Source organism: Physella acuta, unplaced genomic scaffold, assembly GCF_028476545.2.
Source record: "Physella acuta isolate Inbredline_101_S28 unplaced genomic scaffold, ASM2847654v3 ptg000268l, whole genome shotgun sequence".
Taxonomy (NCBI): domain Eukaryota; kingdom Metazoa; phylum Mollusca; class Gastropoda; family Physidae; genus Physella; species Physella acuta.
The window spans coordinates 180,422-208,026 of NW_026731787.1; the positions used below are offsets into that span (position 1 = coordinate 180,422).

The 27,605-nt window shown below is 35.3% G+C and overlaps 3 protein-coding genes across 11 annotated transcripts; all 3 read right to left on the reverse strand.

Moving 5' to 3' along the window:
• Window positions 1-6: 6 nt before the first annotated feature.
• LOC131939215 (isopentenyl-diphosphate Delta-isomerase 1-like) lies at window positions 7-10,095 on the reverse strand. Of its 9 annotated transcripts, none has more exons than XM_059297410.1 (7): window positions 7,781-7,961; window positions 5,584-5,718; window positions 3,486-3,631; window positions 3,275-3,367; window positions 2,686-2,816; window positions 913-1,105; window positions 7-776 (listed from the first exon to the last, which is right to left on the reverse strand). In XM_059297410.1, the coding sequence occupies exons 3-7, from the start codon at window positions 3,628-3,630 to the stop codon at window positions 640-642; spliced, it is 699 nt and encodes a 232-aa protein (XP_059153393.1). In that variant the 5' UTR covers window position 3,631; window positions 5,584-5,718; window positions 7,781-7,961; the 3' UTR covers window positions 7-639. The 9 variants fall into 9 exon arrangements, with proteins under 9 accessions (XP_059153393.1, XP_059153397.1, XP_059153399.1 ...); XM_059297414.1 differs by having other exon boundaries at window positions 5,584-5,695; window positions 7,888-7,956; XM_059297416.1 differs by lacking the exons at window positions 5,584-5,718; window positions 7,781-7,961 and adding an exon at window positions 10,076-10,095.
• A 1,745-nt stretch (window positions 10,096-11,840) lies between these two features.
• Window positions 11,841-13,608, reverse strand: LOC131939221 (uncharacterized). Its single transcript, XM_059297422.1, has 4 exons — window positions 13,457-13,608; window positions 12,983-13,104; window positions 12,042-12,206; window positions 11,841-11,927 (listed from the first exon to the last, which is right to left on the reverse strand). Exons 1-4 carry the CDS (start codon window positions 13,495-13,497, stop codon window positions 11,869-11,871), a joined length of 387 nt encoding a protein of 128 aa, XP_059153405.1. The 5' UTR covers window positions 13,498-13,608; the 3' UTR covers window positions 11,841-11,868.
• A 6,460-nt stretch (window positions 13,609-20,068) lies between these two features.
• Window positions 20,069-24,219, reverse strand: LOC131939214 (calmodulin). Its single transcript, XM_059297406.1, has 4 exons — window positions 24,103-24,219; window positions 23,613-23,737; window positions 22,345-22,509; window positions 20,069-20,211 (listed from the first exon to the last, which is right to left on the reverse strand). The coding sequence occupies exons 1-4, from the start codon at window positions 24,141-24,143 to the stop codon at window positions 20,153-20,155; spliced, it is 390 nt and encodes a 129-aa protein (XP_059153389.1). The 5' UTR covers window positions 24,144-24,219; the 3' UTR covers window positions 20,069-20,152.
• Between the last annotated feature and the right edge of the window lie 3,386 nt (window positions 24,220-27,605).

Genomic DNA, 27,605 nt, shown 5'->3' on the forward strand with positions numbered 1-27,605 from the left:
GTATAAGGTTACTTAGATTATTTCACAATACAATAAAATATGGTGTTGTTTGTTTGTTGTTGAAATTTGTATGTGTGTTGTTTCATTCTATCATAATATTATGGTTTATTGACAATGGTTTCTTTGAACAATAACCTAAAGGTGTATTTTTCAAATGTCAAAATATCTAAACAAATATGTATAATGTACTTATGCAATTAAATTAAGAAAAACTAATGGTCATTGTTTTTTCTTTCAACACAGTTTAAATACAAAATTTATTTTTAATACTATAAATATATTTTTTTCAAATAAAGCAGTTTAAAAGGCATTGGTCCATAACGCCTTTTAAAAAGTTATAAAATATTGTAGTTGTAGGAAATGTTTAAAAACAACTTAGATTTATAAAAATTAATACAAAATCTGATTGACTTAAAAGAAAAAGAATCATTATCATTTTTTTTTAAAGTTTGAAATATAAGCATTCTTTAATCATTCACTATTTCTTCCTTTAAATCAAAAAACATTTTTATTAAACTTCCAAGACACTTTCATTAAGGTATTACAAAAAAATGTTTCTACCTCCAATACATAAAGTAAAAAAATCAAAACAATACCCAGTAAAAATTGCACTGACTATATATTAGTTCCAAGTTATTATTACACCATGCGATGAATTGTTTCTCTGTCAGCTTGTGACTCAATGTCAGACAGATTGTTCCACCACTTTTGTAAAAAACTTTGAACAATAAGTTTAAACCAGGGTGTCAACAATAGTCCTTTACTATCTGCTGAATCTGTATTAAAAGAGATGAACCCACATTCAGAACAAATTTAATGACAAATGTATTGGCACACAATAAACACTAATTTAACGAAAAAAAACTGGTTACACTATTTACATATAAAATGCTAGCATACATAAAAACTCACCAACTATATCTTTCAATTCCTGTTGACTAACATATCTGTAACTTTTAACCTCATTAGGGTTAACTTCTACATCAACATCTCTTTGTATAAAGAGAATATAATCAATTTCATGCTCTCCCCATTTGTAATCTTTGGGTACATTCTCAGCTTTGTACAATATCCGTGTCAGGTAGTGGAAGTCCTCCAAAGGCACCTAGAAAATTGGGCTTTAGAATAATGCATCTTAAATGCAAAATCTGTTGAAGAATGATAGATGTAACTATTTCTGTGATTTGGGCTTAGGTAGATAGTATGGTCAGCACTATGCCAAGCTGATTTACTTTCCCTAACAGAGGTTTCTTGTACTCATTAGAGCTGGGTTAACTCAGGGATAATTAATGATTGAAGCCTAGAATTCTAACTCAAGACTTTCAGGTTAACAGTTGTATGCCCTACCGTTCTACCATTGTGTTATACTGTACAATGTATGTAGTACTCTTTTTATTACAATTATACAAGTAACTCATCCAGCCTAATGTACACAAAAGACACATGCAATCGATATAGATATATATAAATGGATGTGTGGGTAAAGGGGTCTTTAATTCATTACGATACCATTCATCACATCACTGTAAAACTTTACGTGTTGTCAAGAATACTATTGTAAAGGTTTCTTCTTTAAAACAATTACAATTTTAAGTGCAGTTTGGTGCCCAGAGTTCCCTAACAGCTATCTTAACATCTGGAATCCATTATTTGGGCATCCTGATTTAACCGTCAACCTGTAACAGGCGCATTTACCCGTTAGGGCTCTCCTATGAGCACTACGGCACCTATATTAATTTTAAAAAGCATGCTACTCTAGGGGCACGTGGGCTACTATTTTCAATGACTAAACCCGCACACCTCAGTAATGTAAGTGAGCTATCTCACTGCTAAGGATAGTGATGGACCTGAAATCAAGACTTTTATACAGCCTGGATCATCTGGAAGGTAGTGTAGACAAAGCAGCGCTCCACCAATCAAGTTCCAAGAAATATATCACAAGCTTTCTTTATATTAGTAATAGTTAGTAAGACTAAATTGCAGCAATGCTTGATGAGTACACTAGTACTTTATGGAAAATTTACACTGTAGAAAAAAATTGCACAATAACTTCCTCTACCACAACCTACAAGCCCTAAAGCTATCAAGCAGCCATGCATTTAGAAAATCCAGGCATTTGACCAAATCATTTAACACGTTTCCCTTTATCAAACAGCCCTTGTTAATGACATTCAACCCATCTCTTGTCTGTGACCCCAAAACAGCATAAGGGACTTAACTTATTGAGCACTTACATTAACTCTTAGCTTAAACTACTAGTGTGGGACAGCATGGCGAGATGGTAGAGATATAACTGCTAACCCAAAAGTCCTTGAGTACAAATCCAAGGTTCCGGTCCGTGGAATGTCCTTGAATCATCTGGGCACCTTACTAATGTTATGGAAAGTATAGGTGGCTGGGCATGACCACGCTATCCCTTTATATGCTGAGGTAAATGACACAGGTGAACTTTACTTCACCTGCCCCATTCAGATGGGCACTTGTAACTACTACTGCAATGTTTATAAACATAGCATCCAATTTATAAATAACACTGACTTTATTGTAAATTAGGTAGCTAAGACTATTAACGATTTACTCAGTTCTAAAGGATTTCTAAAAATGAAAAAATTACACAGTACACCATAGGTCACTGTCCAAGCAATGCATAAAAAAATAGTTATAATTTTTTTTTAAGTGACACACCTGTTCAGCTTTAATACCCAGTTCATGAAGTAATTTGCGTTGTGCAGCCCGTTTAACACCTATTGCATCAGTTTCATCAAGTTCAGCTGGTAAATTCAGCGGATGACTGCAACATGTATTCGTGAAATGATCTGGGGACATAGGGTTTGCAATCAATATGTAACATCTTTTCCTAATCAGCACATGAAATGTAATATAACTGATCATGTTTTTATGAACCAAAATTCCCATGACTTTTTTTTACTAATGCCTTACTAAAGTCATGAAATAATACAATACAATTATTCTAGAGTCCAGCTTATACTGATAAAAACAATTGTCTAGTAAGAAGCACACAATTGAACTCATTAGGTAAAAATTACAGACATTACAAAATGTTAAAATGGAAGGCTGGTAATGAACAGTTAGTATGAAAAAAATATATACAACTTTTTTTACAGGGCTTTTTTTTTTTTAATAGCAAAAGCTTTTGAAAAAATGGTTTAGATGCCCAAAACTACAACTTCAAAATTAGTCAAGAACCATACATAAGTGCAGTTGTTGGAGGGTAAAATAAACAGGATTAATAAAGTAAACAGAAAAAACTAACCTGGAAAAGTAATTTTTGCTTCTGCCCTTTGCTGAAGCAACAGTTCCCCTTTTGTGTTAAAAAGAAACACACTAAATGCTCTGTGCAACATTCCTGACAAAGAAATTGCCATTAAAAAATCATATCAGTGTAAAAAATCATAAGTGTTCAATAATTCTAAGGAATTAGTCAAATGGCAGTTATTATTATAAATTAAAATTTAATTGCTTACCTTTTTCTATATTATCTAGAAGATGGCACACTTTTTTGGATGCAGATCCAATATTTTTATCATCCTGGTCCACCAAAATACATTCTTCCTCCATTAGTTTGACCTGAATTTCATCAAGTCCCGTTAATACATCATCGTTTGACATTCTGGAAATTCAGTGTAGAAATGTATATATAGTATAAAGGTAGCTAACATCATTTTTAAGCTCATGAAAAAACATCTATCTTGTATCCAATTTTTAAATATGTCTTAGTTTGGTAATTTTTTCATACATCTCAAATTCTGGTTCAACTATGCTTTGAAGTGTGAATATTTTTAGCACATAGTTATTATAAAATTAATAATTAAAGTCCATATCTGAACTAGCTAAGAATAGACTTAAGCAGGAGAGGTATACAATTGCAATGAACATTGTTGACTAAATGAAAAATAAGGTCCTCAATAACATATTTAATCATACAAATATATTATTTGTTCCTTTGTTAATGAAAAGCAAGCATATGACTTTTAAAAACAAAAATCCAAGGGTTAAATTTTGTCTGGCATCAAGGCTTATTATAGAAACAAAAGAAATACCTGTCATGTTAACACAGGTCTACAGACTAGATTTTAAGAAAGATTGGAAGAAAATTTTGATTTTTACAACCAGTTTGTCACCTTTGGGGATGTCCTAGCGGTAGAGCAATAAACTGCTTCCCCAAAAGTCTTGAGCTTAATTACAGATTCAAATCAGTTAAACGGCCCTGAGTCCACCCAGCTGGGTATAGTGCTGACTACACTAACCCTTCATATGCCAAGTTTACAGAAACAGGTGAACTACTTCAATTAGCAATATATAACAGGTTCCCAATCTAGTCTATGGGATCCCTCTTGGAAACGCTAACCTGTAGGCTAAACCAAAGTTTGTAGACATTAACAAAGAGATTTTGAATGTAATCCAACTTTCAGAATTTATTTAATTTTTTAAGTTAATGAGACAATAGAATTACATGGAATTACAACAAAAAGTTAAAGTGCTATGGAGAAGATGAGTAAGTTTTTTGAACTAAAGTATTAAATGGGGTTTGTATAGAACCTGCTTGGGTAAAATCAGTCTTTCAAAAAATGTAATATATCTTGCGCCCCAATTAAGGGGTAAGCCTTTGCCAGTAATACATGTCTGACAACTTTTCAATAAGTACATAATACAGTTAGAAAAATTTACATTAATCTGGAGTCCTCAACACATCTGTTTAAACAACTGTCAAAAGCTATGGATTCTTATCACAAGGTTCAGCCTTTACAGTATGTTGGTTGTCAAAAGGAAAGGTGAATTGTGTCTTTAAAGTGAAAGGGGAAATTATGTTTTCCGAGAAGTGCAAGGAAACATGACTTTTTTTTTATACATCAACAACAAAACGTGGTTGGGGAGAGTAGCAGATATATTCAATAGAAAAGTAGGCTTAGTCTGGAGCTTCAGGCAAAGAAAGCTAATATTATGGCAAATTTATAATAATCTCAAGGTTTTTATCAAAACAGCAAAATTGGAAGGAAAAAAAAAACCTTGAAACATGTTAGAGAACCTATGTGGTACATGAATCTGAATGTAAAATAAATGAAATTTTGAAAAAGGAAATTCTGAGCCTCTTAAATCCTTTAAAAACTAACTATGGCATTATTTTTAGTGTTACTGAATGAATTGTTCCAGTTGGTAAAATGTCCATGCAAAATTTACTGATTTAAATATTAATTGTAAGTTTTGCATGTTGGTGTTAAATTCGCGACAGTACAAAGTTTAGTATTGCTTGGAGTTATGACAGGGGTTGTGTGATGGGTAAGATTTTTCTTTAGGTAGACATAATTATTTCAAAAATCTAAATGAAGCTAAGCAAATTGCCTAGCATATAGTTTATGGGGCAAAGCAGGGCACTAAACACCACCATACCCACACAAAACCCCCTATAAAACTACTAATCTACTTCTGAGGTAAAAATCACTGCTGTTCCTTGATCACAGACAAGCAGAGGATTTATCTTATGTAATTTATGACCCTTTTGGACCAGCAGAAGGTAGATGAAACAGGAGTTACTCTCATTGCTCTTCCCTCAAAATTTCTCACCTTTATAAAACCATTATGTGAACTTTTTTTCCAAATAGACATCACTTTGTAATAAACCACATGAATTTTTCAAAGTTATTCTTTGTTCAAGTCTTCAAGCATTAGTTACTGTCTGTTTTGACAAAAATGTTATAACTATAAATAGAATAGTTTTATTTTGGTGAATTTTTTTTTGCACAGTGGTTGATGCCAAGCTACAATGGGAGTCATTTGTCTGGTTTTACCATGCTGTAACTATTTTATTATTCACAGAGGAAACCTTTATTGATCAATATCAAAATGGTTTTGTTTGTTCAATAATAACTACAATATTTTTGTCCACTAGCTTTCAAAACTAAACGAAAAATGGAGGCCTACAGATTTAAAGCCGGAGATGTACACATAATATAATGACATCATTGATTCTAGAGTAAACAGAATTAAAATTCCGATGCCGAAAAAAATACACAATAATAATGACGTCATAGATACTTGATAATAAAGACACTAACATTCCTGCCTAAATTTATTTTGTCAAATCTTATAATGTGTAAGATATGTAAGTATAATGTTGCACTATTTTCAATATTAGAAAATTTCTTGGAATAGAAGAAATCTTTAAACATGTACAAGGCCTATTGCTCTACTGTCTTTTTTACCCTACTGGCCTATATATATTATAATACTAAGTGACTACCCAGAGCAACTGCATTCCACCAAGCAGAAACATGGCAATAAGCTAACGAGCCTCATCTGCCCGAGGGTTCAAACTCTAGACTTTTTGGTTTAGCAACCATGAACTTTACCATCGCAACCATGCCAACCCCTAGCTGCGCATCAAAAAGGTTGTTTTCATGGCTTGAGTTCCAATCCTATTGGCTCATAGTATTTATTAAATTTATTTAGCTTTTTTTCTTCTATTGTACTTAGTAAATAAAAGCTGTCTGTTAAATTTTTATAGGGTAACTAGGTTTAGACCCTAGAGTAAGAATTGGTTAGGAATTAGGGTTAGGGAGGATTTATATATGCATTCGCAGTACATTGAAAAGATTGCCATCAAGGGAGGCAAGTTTTTTCCCTTGCTATTGTTCTATATGATGATTATGTGAGCTATGTAAAAAGGCGCACCATCAAAACGGTCCAGGACTAACGCGCCAGTCAAAATAGCCTCAGCATATTGGCTTCTGTCAAATGGGCTCACGACAGCATGACTTCCGACATATTGGCTCCAGACAAATGAATCGTATGACCACTACTGGCATAAAAGTAACCATTTTGTCCTACCTAAATGCACAGCGTGGACTTATCTCACCACAAATTGTATTAGAGTAGCCCATTTCTGGAAGTCATAACTAGATGATCCTTAAATTTAAAACATACTATTTCTTATACTAGATAAAATAATTTAAAAATAAGGCATGCCGAACAAGAGATGCATACATTGTATTACTTGTGTTGGCTAAGCAAACTAAAGAGTATTGATGAAGGGGTCGCACTTGCAGATGTCATATTCAATGAGGACGTTTGGCCAGGAGACTAAGTCTCTACAGAAACCGTATTGACAGGGGCCCTTTTGTCAGGAGCCTAGTTGTCGGGAGTAGTAATCACTGGTGCTATTTTGTCAAGAGCAAAATTGACTATAATCAAATCCCTTATGTTGGCAGCCTAAATGATGGGAGCCTATTTGTCTGGAGCCTTTATGACGGGATCCATTTGTCGCTGGCCCTTTTGACAGGGCCGTTTTGATGCCCCATGATGTAAAAAAATATTAATTATAAAATAAATAAAAGTCATTTTTGCCTGTTGTCAAAGCTTTGTAGATTTAGACTGAAACAAAAATGTCTCTGCTGACTGCTGAAAAAACAGCCTTGTACTGGTAGTAATGCTGAATCTTCATGTATAATGGAAAAGAAACAGTTCTCTCTAGTTTTTCTAAAAATATTATTTATAGGAATAGGCCTACACACAAAATTTGGCATGTTTATAGTTGTAGTTACAAATCTTATTCTTAAAGTATATTGTTTTGCAATATTTTGAGTAGGCATATGCATGATTCGCCATATACAGTCATGGCGATGATAATGAAGATCTCTCCAACTTAAAATCCAATTGCCGAATTTGATCTGTGGTGGCCTCACCAGTTTTGTGTTATTCTGGGATAATTTCAATTTGTATAAATTTTTAGAGAGAGCCATTGTTAATTGTTATTAGAATCTACCTTTGGATCTAGAATTATTATTTAGATTTTAAATACTTTTAATAGCAAAATGTGCTTTATTTAGATCTAGAATCTAGATAGATCTAGATCTAGATTTTACTTCTAACCCAGATCCTAAGGTCCTAAAGCAATGAGTTTCTTTGATGGGAAAAATAACCAACTTCTATTCGAACGTAAATATAAGGTGATACAACTTTGAACCGGAAGTAGATCTAGTCCATGAACTTGGGTCAAACCCTAGGCCTAAGGCCTAAAACATTCGATTCCTAAGCAGCTCATAACGAGACTCATAATTTAATATGCTATTTGTAATGTAAATCTATAAAACTGCCTCGCAGAAACGGCGGACCGGTTATAAATTATGATAAAGAAGAGGGTTTAATAACTTTCCTGTTGTATTCATTGTTTTGTCATTGTTTTCGAGGGGAGGGGGTGGAGGAAGGGCTCTTAGCTATAATAATAAACATAGCATCATACCGATCTTTATAGAAGTCACAATGTATTAGTATAGCGTCTACAAAAACTTGAGACACCCCAACCGCTTACTATCACTCTATCCGCGTCCTCACCGTTCATTTTAGACACCCCCCCCCCCCTTCAAATTAGACATGTACACAAAATATTCTGTAATTCTTTTAAAACTCATTCCATTTATTTACACAGCATTAACAAAGTCACTATTCGAAGGCTGCTCTTACGCAGAGGCGTAGCGAGGGGGGAGCGGGGGGGTGGGACATATGTCCCCGGGCGCCGACCTTCAGGGGGGGGCGCCAAATCGAAAGTTTGAGAGGGGGGTGCAAATGAAAAGTTCGAGGGGGGGGGGGCTGCGAATCGATAGTTTGAAGGGGGGTGCAAATAAAAAGTTCGATGGAGAGTTGCAAAATCGAAAGTTTGTCCCCGGGCGCCGGGAAGGGTCGCTACGCCTCTGCTCTTACGTGTCCGTGTTTTTGTATTATTTCTGTCACGCTTTGCTCATCAACAATGCTCCCAAGTTAGGTGAATATATTCATTTTCTTTAGCGATTCCTCTGCCTCTCTAGCGACCTCTGCCTCTCTAGCGACTCCTGCCTCTCTAGCGACTCCTCTGCCTCTCTAGCGATTCCTCTGCCTCTCTAGCGACTCCTCTGCCTCTCTAACGACTCCTCTGCCTCCCTAGCGACTCTTCTGCCTCTCTAGCGACTCCTCTGCCTCTCTAGCGATTCCTCTGCCTCTCTAGCGACTCCTCTGCCAGTGATAGCCATGTTTTTACCCACAGTGTTTCTTCCAGACTTTTTCTCCGGGAAGGGCACTTGATATTTTCGGGGGGGGGGGGGGGGGGGGGGCGGTCAACATTTTCCGGGGGTGGGGGCGGACACTGGTTAAAGTATATATTTTCTCTGTAAATTCCATTTCGTTCGGGGGGGGGGGGGGGCGGTACACTTTCTTTGGCCGGCCCACTTTCCTTTTTCCCTGGGGATTCCAGTCGATAGCATGTCTTGCAATATTTTCTTTTTCTCTTCTTAACGTGTGTTGATCCATCCCCATTTACGAGCCTTTTTAGATTTTAAAATCTAGAATATTAATCTGTCAATGCACTTCTAAAATCATTTTACATTACCTCTTTTTAACGAAACACCACTGCTCAAAAATAGGCCCAGTACACGTGTTGAAAACATGTGTGAATGTGTAGGGCCTACTTAATAATTAAACGTGTTTAGTAAAGTTTCGTTTATTTTGGACTGGGGTAAGAAGCTAAGTTGGGTTCTACCCTGCTGGATTTAACTAACGCGGGAAGAGAACTCACATTGAGGTGAAAAGTTGTTACAATATGCAAAACAAGAATTAGATTTTTGATATGTCATATTCTGAAAATTGTTGAGAAATCGGATTATATATCGGAGCAGAGGCGTAGCGAGGGGGGGGGGGGGATGTGCGGATCGCACCGGGTGACATTATTTAGGGGTGACACCAAGGCACAAAACAGCAAAATATATAGAGAAAAACTGGATGCAAATCGAAAGTTTGATGGGGGGGGTGCAAATCAAAAATTTGAAAGTTTGTCGCTACGCCTCTGGGGGGTGACACCATTTAGTGCCGCACCGGGTGACACCCGACCTCGCTATGCCACAGTATCGGAGTAAAAGTGTCTTTACCAGTTACCGGAAATCGCTTAACGGTGTAAAGGAATCTGCACACAGAAGCTAATTATTATACATATTTAGATATTTTTTTCCACTTAACTTTGACGGTACTCACGTTTTCAGTACTTAAGAAACAAGGGATACAGTAGCTTTTGTAAAACAAGTTTTTGAATTACCTTTAAATATTTGGGGTAACTCAAAAATTAAAAAGTAATCTAAATTTAAGATCTCAATATTTGCATATGAAATTGTATCTACCTAACTGAAAAAGCACTCAAGTTAACTTGTTCTTGCAGAAATTGAGCAACGCATCACTTCTGCTAATCGGAAATAGCTCTAGAATCGACAGAACCATGTGCATACAATCTACAATTTAAGTGCGAAACTTTGCCCACCGAATTGAAAAAGTAGCCTACTCAAGTTTTAGGATTTAAAAAAAAACAGAATGAGAATAAGGACACAACTCGATCAAACGTTGACAGAAAACTACATAAATTGGATACAGTACTTGTATATTAAATTTGGTCAACCTAACTGAAACGGTCTTCAAGTTATTGTGGTCACACCAACACAGAGAGAGATAAAAAGGCAGGACAACATAAAGACAATATTTCAGAGCAAAGTATTTCCGATTTAGTAACGTTGAGATTGTTTAAAATCTAGATTTTGCGTGTTTACAACAAATTGTTTATATTCCGTATACGAGAAAGTAAAACTGAGAAATAGGCAGGCAGACATACAGACAATATTTGAAATGTAAGAACAAAGTATTTCCGAATTTGTAATGTTGAAATTTTTTTTAAATCTAGATTTTGAGTGTTTGAAACAAATTGTCTATATTCCATATACGAGAAAGTAAACTGAGTAAATATACTTTCTCAAAACCAATTCTTCAATTCTAATTGTTCTGTATTTCTCAAAGATTCAATCAACTCATTTTTATAGGCGTGGCATAGCAGTAGAGTATTAGACTGCTCACTCGAAATTCTTAAGTTTGAATCCGAGTTCAAATTGAAGCATGTAACTGAGTCAATCCAGCTCTGATGGGTATCTAAGTCGTTTTAGGGATTGTAAAAGCGACAGGGCTTAATGCTGACCACACAAACCCTTCATTTTCCGAGGTCATGCAAACAGGTGAACACTACTTCACTTGCCCCTTTCAGGTTTTGAAGAGGGAACTTTACTTTTTATTGCTATAATAAATGCAGCGAAACCTACCTTAATAAACCGGGAGTAATCTCCCCTAAACTTTCTCAAATATTCTTATATAACACTACGTGGGATGGCAACTCGGAATATAGACATGATTTTTAATTATTTAAACTTTAAAAAAAAGAATAGAATCTCGTAGAAAAAAGAATTGCGCACCAAGCGAACGCCAAAACAAAATGTGCATAATAGTGCGGAATATTATTAGTACTTTATAAATTTACATGTGTTTTTTGAGAAATCGGAAATAGCGTAAATTACTACTTCCGATCAACGGAAATTACTCATAATTTGATGGAAGGTAGAAGATTAGATTTTTTACTTACGTGTGAAATTTCATTTATTTATCCGAAATAGTACTCACGTTATAGACTTTTGAAAAATTCAAAGTAGAAAAAGTACCACTTCCGGTTATCGGAAATCGCTCAAAAGATTATACGGATCTACGATTTTGATAAAATACGTGTATATGAAATTTCATCAGCCTAGCTGTAACCGTACTCAAGTTATCGTGTTTACAGACACACAGACACACACACAGACATACACACAGACATACGGACAAGATTGCAAATTATGTTTTTCCGTATCAGTGAGGTGTAAAACGTCGAGATTTCCAAAAATCTCGATTTTTTTTTTTTTGCATGATTACAAGACTTTCTCCATACTTCGTAAATACGAGAAAGTAAAAAAGTAAAAATGGTAATCATAAAAATCAACATAAAACTTCGGTTTAGAACTTGAAAAACAGATTTAGCATTTAATCGAAATAAGCGTTCCAATTATATCTGGCTTCTCTCTCTGAGATGACGCCGTTGCCTGAAATATATTGAATAAAATTAGTCTTTAAAAATATGATTTATCTTTTAAATTTTAATAACCTCTTAAATAGTATATTATTGACGCTTATTGTGTGAAGATACAATGTCTTACCGTCTTCATCAAAAAGGTGAAACAGATGTGGGAAGTCTTGAGCGTTGAGAACTTCATCGGCGACTCTGTCCAGCTCGAGGAAGTAGAGAGGGGCGTTCTGTGGGTTGGGGAAACCTTCTTGTCTCCAGCCCTGGTCAAATTCTTGTTTGCTCACTTCACCGTTACCTGTGAGAGAAAGTTTACAGTGGCTGTTTAACTAATTGTTACAGCTAAATTGATGAAATTTCATATATAAGTATAATTTCAAAATCGTAGATCCGTATCAACTTTTGAGCGATTTCCGATAACCGGAAGAGGTACTTTTTCTACTTTGAATTTTTCAAAAGCCTATAACTTTAGTACTATTTCAAATAGATTAATGAAATTTCACCCGTAAGTAAAAGATCTAATTCTGCACCTTCTGTCAACTTTTGAGTAATTTCCGTTGACCGGAAGTAGTAATTTACGCTATTTCCGATTTCTCAAAAAATGATTGTGAATTTACAAAGTACTAATAATATCCCGCACTATTATGCAAATTTTATTTAGCGTTCACTGGTGTGCAATTCTTTTTTCTACGAGATTCTATTCTATTATAAAAAGTTTAAGTATTTAAAAATGGATTTAAAATATTGTCTATGTCCCGAGTTGCCATACCCCCGTAGTGTTATATTAGAATATTCGAGAAAGTTTAGGGGAGATCACTCCCGGTTTATTTTAGTATACCACAATCCTTAATTCTGCTCTACCAGCTCTAACCAATGGCTAACTATTCCCTCGCCCCCTGACCCTATGACCATTTATTCCCTCGCCCTCTGACCCTAAGACTATTTATTCCCTTTTCTATTGACCAAATTATCAAACGACAAACTATTCCGCAGCCTAGTGACCAAATGATCAACTGTTTTCGAATGCCAAACAAGACGATACAAAGATAGTTCATCCGACTTTAAGTATCTTACCATTGTCATCAAAGTGAAGCCAGAACCTGTCAAACTCAGACCTTTGCAAAAGGTTATCACTTCCGGCGTATCTCTGAAAAAGGTTGTCGTAGTTGGTTCCGCCGCCAGGCTGGGCAACGACGCTGTAATTGCATCAATTGTATGGCTAATGTAGGAGTATTCTAAAAATTTCTTCTTTTTTTCATAAACATGTACATTAACTAATATAATTAACGTAAACCAAAATGAATAAGTTAAGAAAATAAAATGTAAGAACATAACCATTAAGAACACATCCAATTTACACACACATTTTGCACATAAAACACATACAATTTAGCACAGATTGGTCACAGGAAACGACGTAAAAGTAAAGACCTCCTACACACACAGACGTATACACAGCATACATGTACACAAATCAATAACAAATAAAATGTTACATAATAGCAATAACAAAATCAAATCTCTTAAAAATTGCTTAATTAAACTTACCAGCCAAAGATGGCTATAGTCAGTAGAGCGAGGGTCCTCATGATGTTCTGGAACCGCGTGGTAACGATAGATCTCTGGTCCTGCTTTTATAGCCCGTGGGTCAGGACATGCACTCGTGACACAAACTTGCAATCTCAGATTTTTTAAAAAGTATTTTCCCAAGGTATCGTCAGTACACTTGTTTTAACAATCAAAGATCCACTTTAAAAAATATCATGATATGTGTTTGGTTAGACGCAGTGGCGTCGCTAGGTCGGGTGTCACAAGGTGCGGCACTTCGTGGTGTCACCCCCACCCCCAAGAAATACTATATATATGTTTGTGTGTGTGTGTCTATGTGTTGGCCTATAATTTACATATATGCCACATACGCGTACTTGTATGTGTAAAAGCTTTATTCGCTGCGGACTTAATAGTAACGATGTTTATCTAAAGTCTGTTAATAATACAGTTTGATGTAGCATTGTTTTCTTTATAGTTAGCACGTTTACGTCATGGTGCCACCTCCACCCTCTTGTAATAATTGTCAATCTGTACTTGAAAGACTTTTTAACTTTAAGTAATCATTAATGGAACTGGAAAAAAATAATTTTTTCTCCTTTACATTTTACTATTTTATTTGCATTGGTGTCGCCTCCCCAAATGGTATCACCCGGTGCGGTCCGCACCCCCGCCCAGCCCTCGCTACGCCTCTGGTTTGACGTTTAGCCTACTCACGTTAGGTGTTTTTAATCGGTATTCTACTAAACTTCACTACTGTTCACGTGCTTGTATATTTACTGGTGTTTTGTTTTAATGGTGTTTATTGGTTCTGTTTGTTCAGAGCATCTGCACTATGTGTAGAACTGCAAAATATGCAATTGTTTAGAAAACAATGTTCTTAGTTTCCAAAATGTTTTATACAAATTTATTTTAATGCGTTAATCACTGCAATGTATTGTGTAGTGCAAGTGTGAAGATGCTGTGGTGTATTGGAAATGGTGTGTGTGATCTGGAAGAGGTGATTGGGTGTGGGTCGTGTTATAAGTGGATAAAGTGTGGGTTGAGCTATGTAGGCTAGTGTGATGTGGGTCAAGGAGTACGCGTATAATGTGTGTTTTATGTTCTGTGGATGTTAAGCTGATTGCGAGAAGGGTGTATGGTGTTATGTTCAGGTTGTTGGATAATGTTTGAGGCGTGTGGATCGAGGTTGTGTTGTGTTTGGTGTATGCTTTATGACGTTGCGTGGTATAAACTGGAATGCTTTTTGATGTGGAGCAAGGCGATGTTAGTTTTGACCTTCTTTGTATGTTGTGTGTGGTGTGGTGTGTTGTAAGGTGAATTCTGTGTCGAATGTTGGATGAGTGATTGGGATTACAAGGGTATGTTTTTATTTATAGTATTTGTTGTAGTGGGATGTGTTGTATCGTGTCGTGCCGGATGAGATGCGGTGTATTATTTCCCATTCAATCCCTTTTTTTTTTAGAATCTCAATAGTTAAAAATTACTTTCATGAGTATTACAAAAAAAAAACAGTTGTTTTTGTGCTTTTCTTATTTCTGTCCTCGAAATATACATTGTAGAGTTTCACACTGTGTTTGTATAAAGAAATATTTTCTCTGGTATATATTAATGCCTTTAGGAATATTCGCGAAAAACAAGACTTGTTTAAATTACTTCTGGGGATCGATATACTATCTCACGCAGCGGTATAGCGGGTAGTCGATAACTGTTTTTATATAACCTATATATCGACCGTTTTTAGAACAGTTTTAACTTTATATTGTTCAGCCAAGTGACCTTAAAATAATTTTATTTATTGTGGCTTTGCTAACTTTTATCTATCTGCAGATGTTAATCGCACTTGATTTTACACGAGTTTAAGTGTGAATTTTACATTCAATCTAATCTTTTAACCTGTTGTTACACTTAATTTTTTTTCTAGAACATTCCCATAACACAACAGTTGATTCAGTTAAGTTGAAAAATCCGACAATGTGGGAAAGAAAGTATTTTTAACCGCTTTAATGAAGCAAAGTTTAAAAATAAAATGCAAAATGTCGGTTTACTTTAAATGCCCAGTACTTTTTAAAAAAGGATTGTGTTTAAATGCAAATATATATATATATATATATATATATATATATATATATATATATATATATATATATATATATATATATATATATATATATATATATATATATATATATATATATATATATATATATATATATATATATATATATATATATATATATATATAAGCATATATGTCTGTATGTGTGTTTGTCTGTCTGTTTGTCTTCTATGCATTACTACATCTTTCATCCAATCTCCATGAAACTTTGGTAAGTTATTGAGAATACTCCTGGAGAGGTATATGCAAAAAAAATAATTAAATATACCGTATATAAAAACTAAAAGTCGATTGCGGTGTGACACCTTTAATCCGGTCGTCGTGAAACTCTGAGGAGTTGATTAGAACACTAAAAGAGTTTTTTCTGCAAAAAAAAAAAAACTTCTTTTAATTTTGCAAGGAAAATCTTTGGTAACGAGGCAATATAAGTAGTATAGTAATTTTGTTCAGAAAGGTATACATTAAAGAAAAGAAGTCACCCAGTATCACGTTAAGTTAGGTTAGTTGAGCCTGTCGTCCCTCCAGGGACATAGGCCGCTGACAAGAGCTTTCAAGGCGTCTCTGTCCTGGGCTAGTCTCTCCAACTGTCCCTAGGTGTATCCAATCTTCTTAATTTCTTCTTCCAGGTCACGTCTCCAGGTCTTTCTTGGTCCGCCTCTCCTCCTCCTACCCCGTGGATTCCAGACAGTATCATGTACATGTTCCGAAATAAGTTAAAATTGTATCCACACCACTATAGTCAAACTAACACCTTTTTATAGATTAAGATGGTCCACTGATTTTTCGGTTCCCCCATCTCTTTTACAGGTACTCATACTCGACTCACTCCTCTTCTGACTTATTAATCTTAATGTTCAAAAATGGAACTCATACTCTGCAAAAATCATGTATAATATGTACCCATCTTTAGAGTGAAAGAAATAGCTATCAATTTAAATCTACAACAGTCCTCGTATGTCTAATGATGAGCATAGTAATGCACCAGTGGAAAAATTTGGGACTAAGATACGCTACCATAATTACATGTCTGAGGCACATCTAATCTATGAAGTTAAAATAGAGTCGGTTTATTTGTATGTGGCGGACGGATATGTTTGTGGATGACATGCGTATAGTAAAAAATTCTACTTGATCGCAATTGTGTAATATTTTTTAAGTTTTAATTTTTGTACTAAAATCAAAATTGATGTTTAGAAAATTCACTATAGATAGTTTTTAAATATTTTATTTTACAACTAAGTATTTTATTGAGCTAATAAGCAAAGAACAAAATCATACTAAATGTATTACCCTTCACATATTTTTTTATTTTGTCTGAGGAAAGTTTCAAATCACACCCCTTTGTAACAATTACTTGCCTGAATAGATGACGTACAAATTGTTATAAGTAAATCAATGTTATATTTTAATTATACCTTTAATTTATTTTATAAGCTGAATGTACTGTTTATTAATGATGATTTTTAACCTCTAGGTTTAAGTACATCTTTCGGTTAGCGTTATTATTTGCGTTTATGTTCCCGTTTATGTTTGCATTGTTTTCTGCTCTATTGTTTGTGCTTGCGTTTAGGTTTGCGTTTATGTTTTTCTTTGCGTTTAATTATAGGCTACGTTTGTATTTATGTTTTCGTTTATAGTTGTATTTGTGTTGTTTGTTTTTATCTTTGCGTTTAAGTTTCCGTTTGCGTTTAAGTTTGTGCTTATGTTTGAGTCTTCATTATTATTATTTTTTGCGTTATTGTTCTCTTTTTTTGTTATATTTTTTTATTTGTTATTTTTTTACTTTTTTGTATACGAAGTATAGAGAAAGTATTGTAATCGTGCAAAAATTCGAAATTGATGTTGTCACAAATCTCGACGCTTACACCTACCTCAGTCGGAAATACATAGTTTACGTCCGTATGTCTGTGTTTGTGTGTATGTTTGTGAATACGATAACTTCGGTACAGCTAGGTTGCTGAAATTTCATATGTATTATATCAATTTTGTAGTTCTGTATCAACCTTTCAGTGATTTTCAGTAACTGGAAGTGGAACTTATTCTACTTTTGGTTTTTCAAAAGCCTATAATATGAGTACTGTCTCACATAGATATACGAACATATAAGTAAAATATCTAATTCTCTGCTTTCTGTCAAATTTTGAGTAATTTTTGTTGACGGTAAGTAGTAATTTATGCTATTTCTAATTTCTCAAAAAAAAGCATATGAATTTATAAAGTACTAGTATTTTGCACTATTGTACACAATTATATTATTCACTTGGTGCCAATTGTTTTTTCTACGAGATTCTATTCCATTTTGAAAAACGTTAAAGTTTGTAAAAGCTGATTAAAAGTAATGTTATATAGCAATATAAAGTAATGTTATATAGCAATATAAATAAACAATATAAGTTTATGGGAGATCCCTCCCGCTTTATTTTTATTGTTTTTAATTTTTTATCTATTTATTTATTTATTTATTTATTGGTCAATTTATTTATGTTTTTACTTAGTTATGCATTTATCTATTTTTCTCTTTTTAATTCTCTTTTTATTTATTTATTTTATTTTTATTTTTGTTTTTTAAATATTTAATGAATTAATTAATCAATTTTTATTTCTTTATTTTCATTTATAAAGCTATAGAGAGATGCATTTTTGCACTCACCGCTCCCCTTGATCAGAAAACCTGGATGCGCCACTGGTTTTCGGTATAGCCTCTAACGACAAATAAAAAACATGCAACAATTCTGTACAGTCTAGTGGCGTAGCTGCCTTAAATCTAGCGAAAGCAAGGCATAGGGGCCAAAGGCACATTTGGGCCCTTTTCTCTCTTTAAAATAATTAAACTTTTACATTTGAATTTAAATATTTGTTTTAAATAAATAATTTTAAAAAGATAATTGAAATCATTTTTCTTTTCTACTTTAGAAATAATTAAAATGTCTAAAAGGGCCCCAAGCCCTTTCTTATTGTACAGTACATTCAGTGGGTGGGAGAAGGGATCAAACAGGGCCCATCCGTAATTATAACCCTACATAGATAATTAGCCTATATTGGCACCAAGCACCGTACATTTACATGCATCGCTACAAACCTCAACAGACTGGGAAATTCCAGAACCCACTCCACAGACCTGTACCTCCTAACTGTCTTCTTTCCCCGAAATTCTATCCTACTAAACATCCATGATAACAATTGCGCCATTTAAAAAAAAAATCAATTTCACATTTTAGTAAAAGATCTAAATCTCTGCACAGTGTTTTCACAACAAGCTAAGTTTAACATTTGTTAATGTTACTCTACTACCCTTAATGACACATTTCATTTGTTTATCTAATTAAATTTAATCAATATGGCGCTACTAACACTGTACTTTTTTGGTTTTCCTACAATCGCCAAGAAACTTTGGAGAGTCATTGAGAATACTCCAGGCAGTGTTTTTTTTTCAGACATTTTTCCGAAAAGGTTCCTGGCAGAAACTTTGACTTTTGGAAGGTTTCTGACATTAAATTTTTATTTCATTTTGGAGGGCGGCGCCCCGGCAGCAGGTGATGCGGTTTGTCACCCAGAGTTTTTCAGCTGGATGTCCGTTGCAGCGGATCAGCGTTACTACTTGATTCAGCGGTCAAATTGCACAGGCGCATGAGGGTGTTCTCCTGTGCATCAGCAGTAGTAAAGGCTGATTTGCACTAATACTCAGCGGCTATCTTAGTGCAAATGATCCGTTTATTGCACGTCCTACAAAGTCAGGGAAACTAATTGATTCAACAGTCAAACTGCAACAGGGGCGGCTTTCAACGCCCCAAGCGTAAAGATGGCACCAATCATGCAATAATAAAAATTCTGTTTGGTAAGTTGCGTCACAAGGTCGGGTGTTACCTTACTTGTTTACTAAAGGTGTCATCTCATTGTCCCCAACAATTTTGCATTTTCGGTGGGGTGTCACCCCTCTCTCGCAAATCTTTTATTATTTATCTGGATACAACATTGTTTTAGTAGTAAATTGTACAATGTTTGTCGTGGTGTCACGCCTAAGTGTTGTCATCTGATGCGGGCCGCACCTTTCCCCCCGCCTTGTGGACCTACTGTGTTTGGTTATTTTAAAAAATAATTAACTGTAAGTCTGTAATATTTAAACAAAGCTACGGGGTAGTAGACTTACATAATAATGTAGAATAAATATATAATCAGGACGTATAAAATACAAAATGTACAGAATATTTATATTATTTTAAATACTCCGTCGTAAGTAGCAGTCTATATCTTCGCTGCCCATGTTTAACTCCGTTGTAGCCTCACAGCTGACAAAGGGACTTACTGGTAATTTTTGCATAGAGGCAAAAAAATTCGAGCTACGCCTCTGGTCCAGTCTGAAAACTTGTATGCAGTTGGTTTGGGTAATTATAACGAACCAAAAGACAACAACGCCCTTGCAGCCAGGCATTTTGTCTTCGATACGAATCTTATTTTATTTTACTAATATTAATAATGGATACATAATACGCTATTAGAAATACACGTTTATTTTCAAAAAATCAAGCATGGCGAAGAAACTAGTAGCTATATTATTTGAAATCTACAAAAATTCCACTTTAGTCGAAATAAGCATTCCAGTTATATCTCATTTCTCGTTCATTGATAGCACCATTGCCTGGGGAAAAAAAGTTCCAAATAGTTTATTCGTTAAATATCGTCTCAATAATATTTTACATACTTACAATAGAAACTGAGTGATGGAAGCTCTTGTGACAACTAAACTATATATTTAACTATACATAATCGGGGAAACATCCATAGCCACCAGCTAGGGATAATAATAAAGTACTATACGAAGAGGAGGAGGAGGTTGACAGTTAATGATCGTTTCCAAAGACAGCTTGGACATTAAAAGTGAAGTCTTTATGCTGATCAGTGGCTTGGGTTGTTAAAGCTAAAAAAAAAGGGGGGGGGGGGGGTAATTTATTCATTCACAACACTGGGCAAAGAGTGAAAAAATGTAAATAAACACAAGCGAGATTTATTGTATTGATCTCCTTCGATTTCTCCATCTCCCTAGATATCTATATATCTCCTAAAATCGCTCTATGTACAATCGTTACGCTCAACTCCTCACACGGAAAAAGAAATCATCATTAAATATACCTCTACAGCCAGGCACAAATGTCCCCTCTGTTACATTACAAACTTGACTGCTATATTACAAGCTTAAATCAAGATTTTACTGTAACTGGTTCATATGTCATTAATTAATTCCACTACACTACTGGCCAAACGGAAAAAGTGCGCAAATTCACATGTATCATACTAATACACATTAATTTATAATTGAAATATGTTTTATTTTGCTAGAATGTACATGTCCTCATTCTTAGCTTATGTCAATAAATGCTTGATTAAAGAAAAAATGCCCTTTAATAGGCGCACTTTAATATGTGCAGCTTTACATTGAACATTTTCAGGTCATCGCTTGAACCAGCGATCGCGAGACACTTAGTTGGCGACATAGCAGTTCGGTTTGTTACTCTTCATTCAAGCTTGTAATAAAGCAGTCAAGTTTATAATGAAGCAGTCTAGTTTGTAATATGTCCGTGCCGCCCGATGTCCTCGGATCCCCGCAGCCTGGCCTTTGGGATTGTGTGGGTGAACAGGAACTGGGAACGAAAGGGGCCGACGTCCCAATGGCAGACATGTTGACCTAATGCTGCGGCCTCCTCGTGACCACGGACGGGTGCCTTACCCGGGTAGCGAACGGCAGCTAGGGGTTTTAGTCTGTGCATCCGTGTCGGCCAGCGTCCCCTGGCTGATGCTTGGATGCCGGTCCGAAGAGCCTGGTAAGTCGGACTCCCAAAACCCCCATATTGGGACCAGGAGATCTGCTCGCATTGGACGGGTGAATCTCCGTTATCGTCCCAAATAGCGAGGTGGTGGAGAGATGCATGACTGCTAGGAATTAAAAAGGGTCTGTTCGCGATCCTAACCAAACGGTTTAACTTTAAGCTGCGGCCCTCATACGGCTTCGGACGAACTCTGCCAGTCGGACCAAATCCTCGGGGGGGGGTGGCTGGGGGATCGTCCCACGGTGGAAGCGGGATGGCTGGTGGAGTGAACAGCAGCTAGAGGATTTTCGTTCTGGTCGGTGGAACTGTTGTGTGCGTCCAGGTTCCAGCTTTCTCCGAAGAGCCTGACACGTCGGTCTCCCAAGTCCCCCACAGAACAGCGTGGGGGAGGAGAGGTGCAAGACAGTCGGGAACAAAAAGAGTCAGATATCGCTTTTGACTTGAAGCGGCGGCCTGAACGGGGCTTCGGAATAATGCCGCTGGTCCGACCAAATCTACGTTAAGTGGATGCGGGACGGCCGGGGGCAGATAACAGCTGCTAGAGGTTTTTCGATCTGACGGGATGCCCCCCACGATCAAGCCGGGTACCAGGCGGTGGGACGACGTCCTGCGTCTGGTGGGAGGGGAAGAAAAGCCTGGTGAGAAACCCGCGGTTTTAGCGACCAATGTGTGGGGAACCATGGCCCCTTAACGGGGGCCGGGGTTTACTACATTGAGGCCTGCCTGGCTAATGGAAGTCATCCTTCTGAGCCGGTTTCCGCATAAGAAGAAGAAGAAGAAGAAGTTTGTAATATAGAAAGTGTAGTTTGTAATATAGCATTCTAGTTTGTAAAATAGAAGTCTAGTTTGTAATGCAGCAGTCTAGTTTGTAATACAGCAGTTTGAGTTTCAACAGTAGTTGAAATAAAAATGATCACAAACACCAAAAAGAACGTGTTGTCACTTACCATCCTCATCGAACAGGCGGAAGATGTGTGGGAAGTCGAGGACGTTGAGGACCTCATCGTTGACTCTGTCCAGCTCGAGGAAGTAGAGTGGGGCGTTCTGGGGGTGGGGGAAGCCTTCTTGTCTCCAGCCCTGGTCAAATTCTTGTTTGGTCACATCACCGTCAGCTGTTGTGTAGATTTGTTTGTTTGTTTGTTAAGACACAAGTTATACTTTTTGCAGTTTACAGTTGAACAATGCATGTTATAATGTTCATTTACCATTAATTAACAATTATGATACAAGTTTTCTGACTAAATGATTAACTTGCTATTATTATAAATCGTTCTGAATTTATTTTTTAAAATTGTTATGCCCTGTAAAAAGCCTTTGACTCTCAATTCAGCCTACATTTCACTTTGGATATGCTTCTACGGCTTTTGTAATAATAATAATAATGTATTTTTACAAGCTTTTACTATTTTCGCAACCTCTGTTTGCTTTATGTGGCATAATGGCAATCTTGTAACTCAATATTGACCCATATTGAAACCAGCGATTATATTCACATTTTCTAGATACTTATTTTTATGGCAATGCATGAATATCGATTTTTAAATCTAATTAGATAGACATATAGTAATTTATTTAATTTTAAACATTTCTAAATTTAGTGACACATTTCAAGCGATTCCTCAATCAGCTGTTTACACTCGGACGCTGCGACCAAAAACCAATTAGGGGCAGATAACTGGGCAGGTTTTCAGGCAAATATTTATTTGCTGCTGTCTATTTAGTAAGCAAATACTTAAAAAGTGGAAATTTAACAAATATAAAAATCTTTATAATAAACTTTTAAATGCACCGAAAATAAGAAAATAAAACAACCATGCTTTACCTAAAAACAGCATTGGTCGTTGATATGATCTCTTACACATTTCTTAAAATAGAAAGCAAGTTTGTTTTAAGTGCATTTAAAATCTCGTTTGTATAGAGATTTTTTATTTGTGTTATTTTAACATTCTGAATAATGTGGCTTGTCAAAAAAAAAACAGGATAGCAAACTATGTTCCTAATTACTGAACTGTGCATAATGGCTTTAATTGATGATCATTAAAATTCAACGATCAATTTTTATCTCGATCCTAAGCACCTACCAAGGTTGGATTGAATAAAAACATAAATGATTTATTTTTACAAATTTTTGTCTTAATAATCATCCATATCCTCTCAACTCTCATCTAAACCAAATTTATAAATATTACCAGAGACCAACGGTCTTGTGACTTACAATCGTCGTCAAAATGAAGCCAGAATCTGTCAAACTCAGCTCTCTGTAGCAGATTGTCATTTCCGGCATATCTTCTGAAGAGGTCGTCAAAGTTGACGCTTCCGCCACCAGGCTGGGCAACCACACTGGAAATATAAAGTTTGAAGTCTATATTTGTTTTGTGGTTTTATTAATTAAATTGCTATTTAAACAAAATCGAAACAAAACAAAAAATACACTAGCATAAAACAAAAACTTAAATATGTTCCTTGACACAGAGAGAGGCAAGAATAAGTCAATCTAAACTGGTGAGTCTCGAACAAAAAAACAGCATGTAAATACATTATCATTACCAAAAAAAATTAATAGGAATTTAAAAACAAGACAGGCGACCTAAATACCACGACAAAAATAAAAGAGACATCCTAAATACCACGCAAAAAAAAAACAGATTACAAAAAAAAAATTAAAAAATCCAACAACTGCGCTAAATCGCAAGCGGACAACTGACCAGCCAAAGATGGCAACAGCGAGAAGAGCGAAGGTCCTCATGGTGTTCTGGAACTGTAAAGTAAAGATCAACTGTCTGGTCCTGTTTTTATAGCCCGTGGGTCATGTCATGGACCTGTGGCCTTAAAACATATTGTAATCAGAGAATATTTTTTTATAATACGAATCGATACTTACACTATTATTTGATTCCAACCAGTGGCATTGGCAAGGGGACTCTCCACCCACCCCTCAAAGAAAATATAATAACAAATCTTTTACGTCTAGCTATACTACAGCTATTGTAGGTATATATATATATATATATATATATATATATATATATATATATATATATATATATATGTATATATACACACACACAAACACAAAATACAAACATAAAATACTCATTTCGAGCCTGATCGGGTTTTGAAAAAAATTCTTTGCTTTGTTTTTTTTCATTTTAAACAAGTTACAACAACAAATAATGTATGTGTGTGCATTTGTCTGTTTTGAAAATCTCCGTTTTATTCTATATCTACCGTACTACATCTTTCGCGCGAACCCTTCAAAAGTATATGCACATGACAGCTTTGTATTAGTAATGGTTTCTCGTGTTATGTTTATTTTTTTATTTTTTTAATTTATATTATTAATTTTAAATACATTTCCTTTTTATATTATGTCATTCTTTAGTACGTATTTTAAGAAAACGAATAATTAAGAGATATAATTGCTTATTAATTTGTTTAGTACAAAGCTATTAAAAGGAGCTTACGGGCATTCTTTTTTGACTATTTAAAAAAAGGAAATAAGTCATGGAAGTGTTTGAAAGTTTACCTATCTTTCACACTACAGCTCATGTATATATGTATATTTTTTATTTAACGCAATAGCGTGTGTTAGCCACAATGGAGCATCACTAGTGTAGTAGATTGTTTGTTTTTACAAAACTACTAGCAACGTGCCAGTTGCGGAACTAAAAATGATGGCTACTGTAAAATACTCATGGGCGATAATTCAAATTACACACGAATTCAAATTACACACGTTTACTATCACATTTTTTTTGTAAAACAAAAAGAAGTAAACGTACATAAAAACAAAATTATTGTTACTGTATTATTTTTAACTATTATAGTATAGAATAGTAGTTCTACCAATATAACAAACGTACATTTTACTTTTTAAAACCTCAATGGATTGTGGCCCCTAACCAATTAATTATGGTCGGCTGTGGGTTCCCAAATGGCCTACCCCCCCCCCCCCCCGCATTGTGGGGTCTGGCGGCACTGTAGTTCCGCCCCTGTTAAAATGTATCCACTTTTTCTAGGAATCTAAACGAAAATAATATTTGACATTGATCCGCTTAATATGTTTTTGCGATGTGCGTGTATTTAATATTTTCTTTACTTTATGCAAAACAGTAAAAACAGTGGCAACTATAAAATAAATTAAAGTTGTTATTTAAACAAACCCTACACTATCACTTATAATAAGACAATGCGATGCACTGAAAAGCACTACATTGTGCGATGTTTACTTTTATAGTTCAAAAATCTATAGCGATGACACTACCAGCCCGCTTATATTATAGATATACATACCACTCGTAGGAACATCAGACTTACGCCAATGATTCTAACTTCAAGTCGTGTTGGCTTGGAATCGTACTTGAAGAATAAGCGTAATTAAGATGGAATGTATCAAAGATTAAATAACATAAAAAATAACAATTTTTTATCCATATCACCAACTCTCCCCTCCTCTCTCCCAACACCCTATACACTCTTTTCTTTAGTTACTTACAAATTGGCCATGGAGGAAATGTTATAATTGCAAGCTTTTTGTAATATTATGAAGATTGAATAAATGTGAGTGTAAGCTAATACATTATTTGTTATCCGTTAATAATAGTGTAAATTATGTGTAAAAAAAACTAAAATATTTACTTTTGTGTAATTTGTGTGTTATTATATTAACCGTAACTATAGAAACTTATATATTCGCCTTATATATATTATCATTAATCGCTTTAAAAGACAAAGAATCAAGATAATAGGGCATTATGTATCCTCTATACTAGGACCTTATGTATCCTCTAAACTAAGGACAATACCTTGTGTCTACTCTACACTAGGACATTATGATATGTCTTCCCTACACTTAATGTATGTATGTCTCCTCTACATTTACATATTTAATCGTATGTCTCGTCTGATATTTAAATAGTTTACCGCATTCGCCTCTAACACTTAGATACTTTACCGTTTATTTCTTACAACTCTAGATAGTTTACCCTATTCCTCCTGTACACTTGGATATTTTACCCGCCTCGCTGCGACCTCTCTTATCTTAGAAACACATGTAGCAATACACGATCTATAATGTTCTATTTCTTTTTCCAAATTTTTAGAACAGGCAAGTCATTTGTTCCTTATCTTGTGGTTAGAGATAATATTTTAGGACAGGATGTTAATAGTTTTTGTTTAAGTTCATACCGGTATTGAAATTTTGTTATTTCTTTTAAGGAATAAAGTTCATTTAGTTGTTTAGCTTGAAAAGTTGGAATTCAGCAGATTTTGTTTTGTTGCTGTATAATAACAATGCCTAGATACATCGTTTTGGTGACCCGTCAAAAGAGCGCACGACAAAAAAGCGCCGACATAAGAGCGCAGACAAAAGAGCGCCGACATAAGAGCGCTGACAAAGGAGCGCAGACAAAAGAGCGCCGACATAAGAGCGCAGTCAATTAAAAAAACACATGTTGTACGCTAAACGAATATGACATGGTTTACACTTGTTTTAATTAAACAATCGGCGAGATAACAACGTCTTTATTTATATATTATGGTTAATATGTTATGAATGCAGTTTGACAATATCTCTAACCCAAGTAACATGGAGAAGATAAAATCACAGAAAGGGAAGGTAATTATTTTGGTCGAAGGCTACAGATATAGACAGGACAGAGCAAATGCTGATGTGAGTACGACATGGAGATGCTGCAAGAAAGATGGCTGACGAGGACGGAAGAAAATGCTGAACGATGTTGTTCTGTCATCATCAGAACACAATCACGATCTTGATCCGGGTAAAATTGAAGCAGCGAAAGTTGTTTTGGCTATACGAACACGGGCAGTGGAAGGGGTGGAAAAACCAAGGCAGATTATACAACAAGCCAGAGAAGGAATTTCGATGGAAGTAGCACCTCATTTGCCGGCATACGTCGCTTCACAACGTGCAATAGAAAGACAGAGAAAACGCAGCTGCCATACCCAAATCCACAGAACGTTGCAAAGATAACAATTCCTGAACCTCTTCAAACGACAACCAGAAGCTTCAAAGAACAATTATGTTCAGCTGAACCGAAGATTGCAGGCGATTGCTTCAACCTATGCTAATGATTCAATGATGGACTACCTACGGGGTATAGCCCACAACTTAGCAATATAAATGCAACTATAAAGAAACGTTTTATTAATTTGAAATTATTTTCATTTTGTTACATTTCATTTCAGT

Excerpts from the sequence above, each read along its gene's own strand:
- LOC131939215 (XM_059297408.1), bottom strand. The coding sequence starts at position 7,757 with ATGGCTCTCTCTAAAAATTTATACAAATTGAAATTATCCCAGAATAAC. Across the intron at positions 3,632-7,362 it reads CTACAAAGCTTTGACAACAG|AATGTCAAACGATGATGTAT; the intron begins GCAAAAATGACT and ends CTGAATTTCCAG. Across the intron at positions 1,106-2,685 it reads TGGGTATTAAAGCTGAACAG|GTGCCTTTGGAGGACTTCCA; the intron begins GTGTGTCACTTA and ends CCAATTTTCTAG.
- LOC131939221 (XM_059297422.1), bottom strand. The coding sequence starts at position 13,497 with ATGAGGACCCTCGCTCTACTGACTATAGCCATCTTTGGCTG. Across the intron at positions 12,207-12,982 it reads GCTTCACTTTGATGACAATG|GTAACGGTGAAGTGAGCAAA; the intron begins GTAAGATACTTA and ends TTTCTCTCACAG. Across the intron at positions 11,928-12,041 it reads TCACCTTTTTGATGAAGACG|GCAACGGCGTCATCTCAGAG; the intron begins GTAAGACATTGT and ends AATATATTTCAG.
- LOC131939214 (XM_059297406.1), bottom strand. The coding sequence starts at position 24,143 with ATGAGGACCTTCGCTCTTCTCGCTGTTGCCATCTTTGGCTG. Across the intron at positions 22,510-23,612 it reads GCTTCATTTTGACGACGATT|CTGACGGTGATGTGACCAAA; the intron begins GTAAGTCACAAG and ends TCTACACAACAG. Across the intron at positions 20,212-22,344 it reads CCGCCTGTTCGATGAGGATG|GCAATGGTGCTATCAATGAA; the intron begins GTAAGTGACAAC and ends TTTTTTCCCCAG.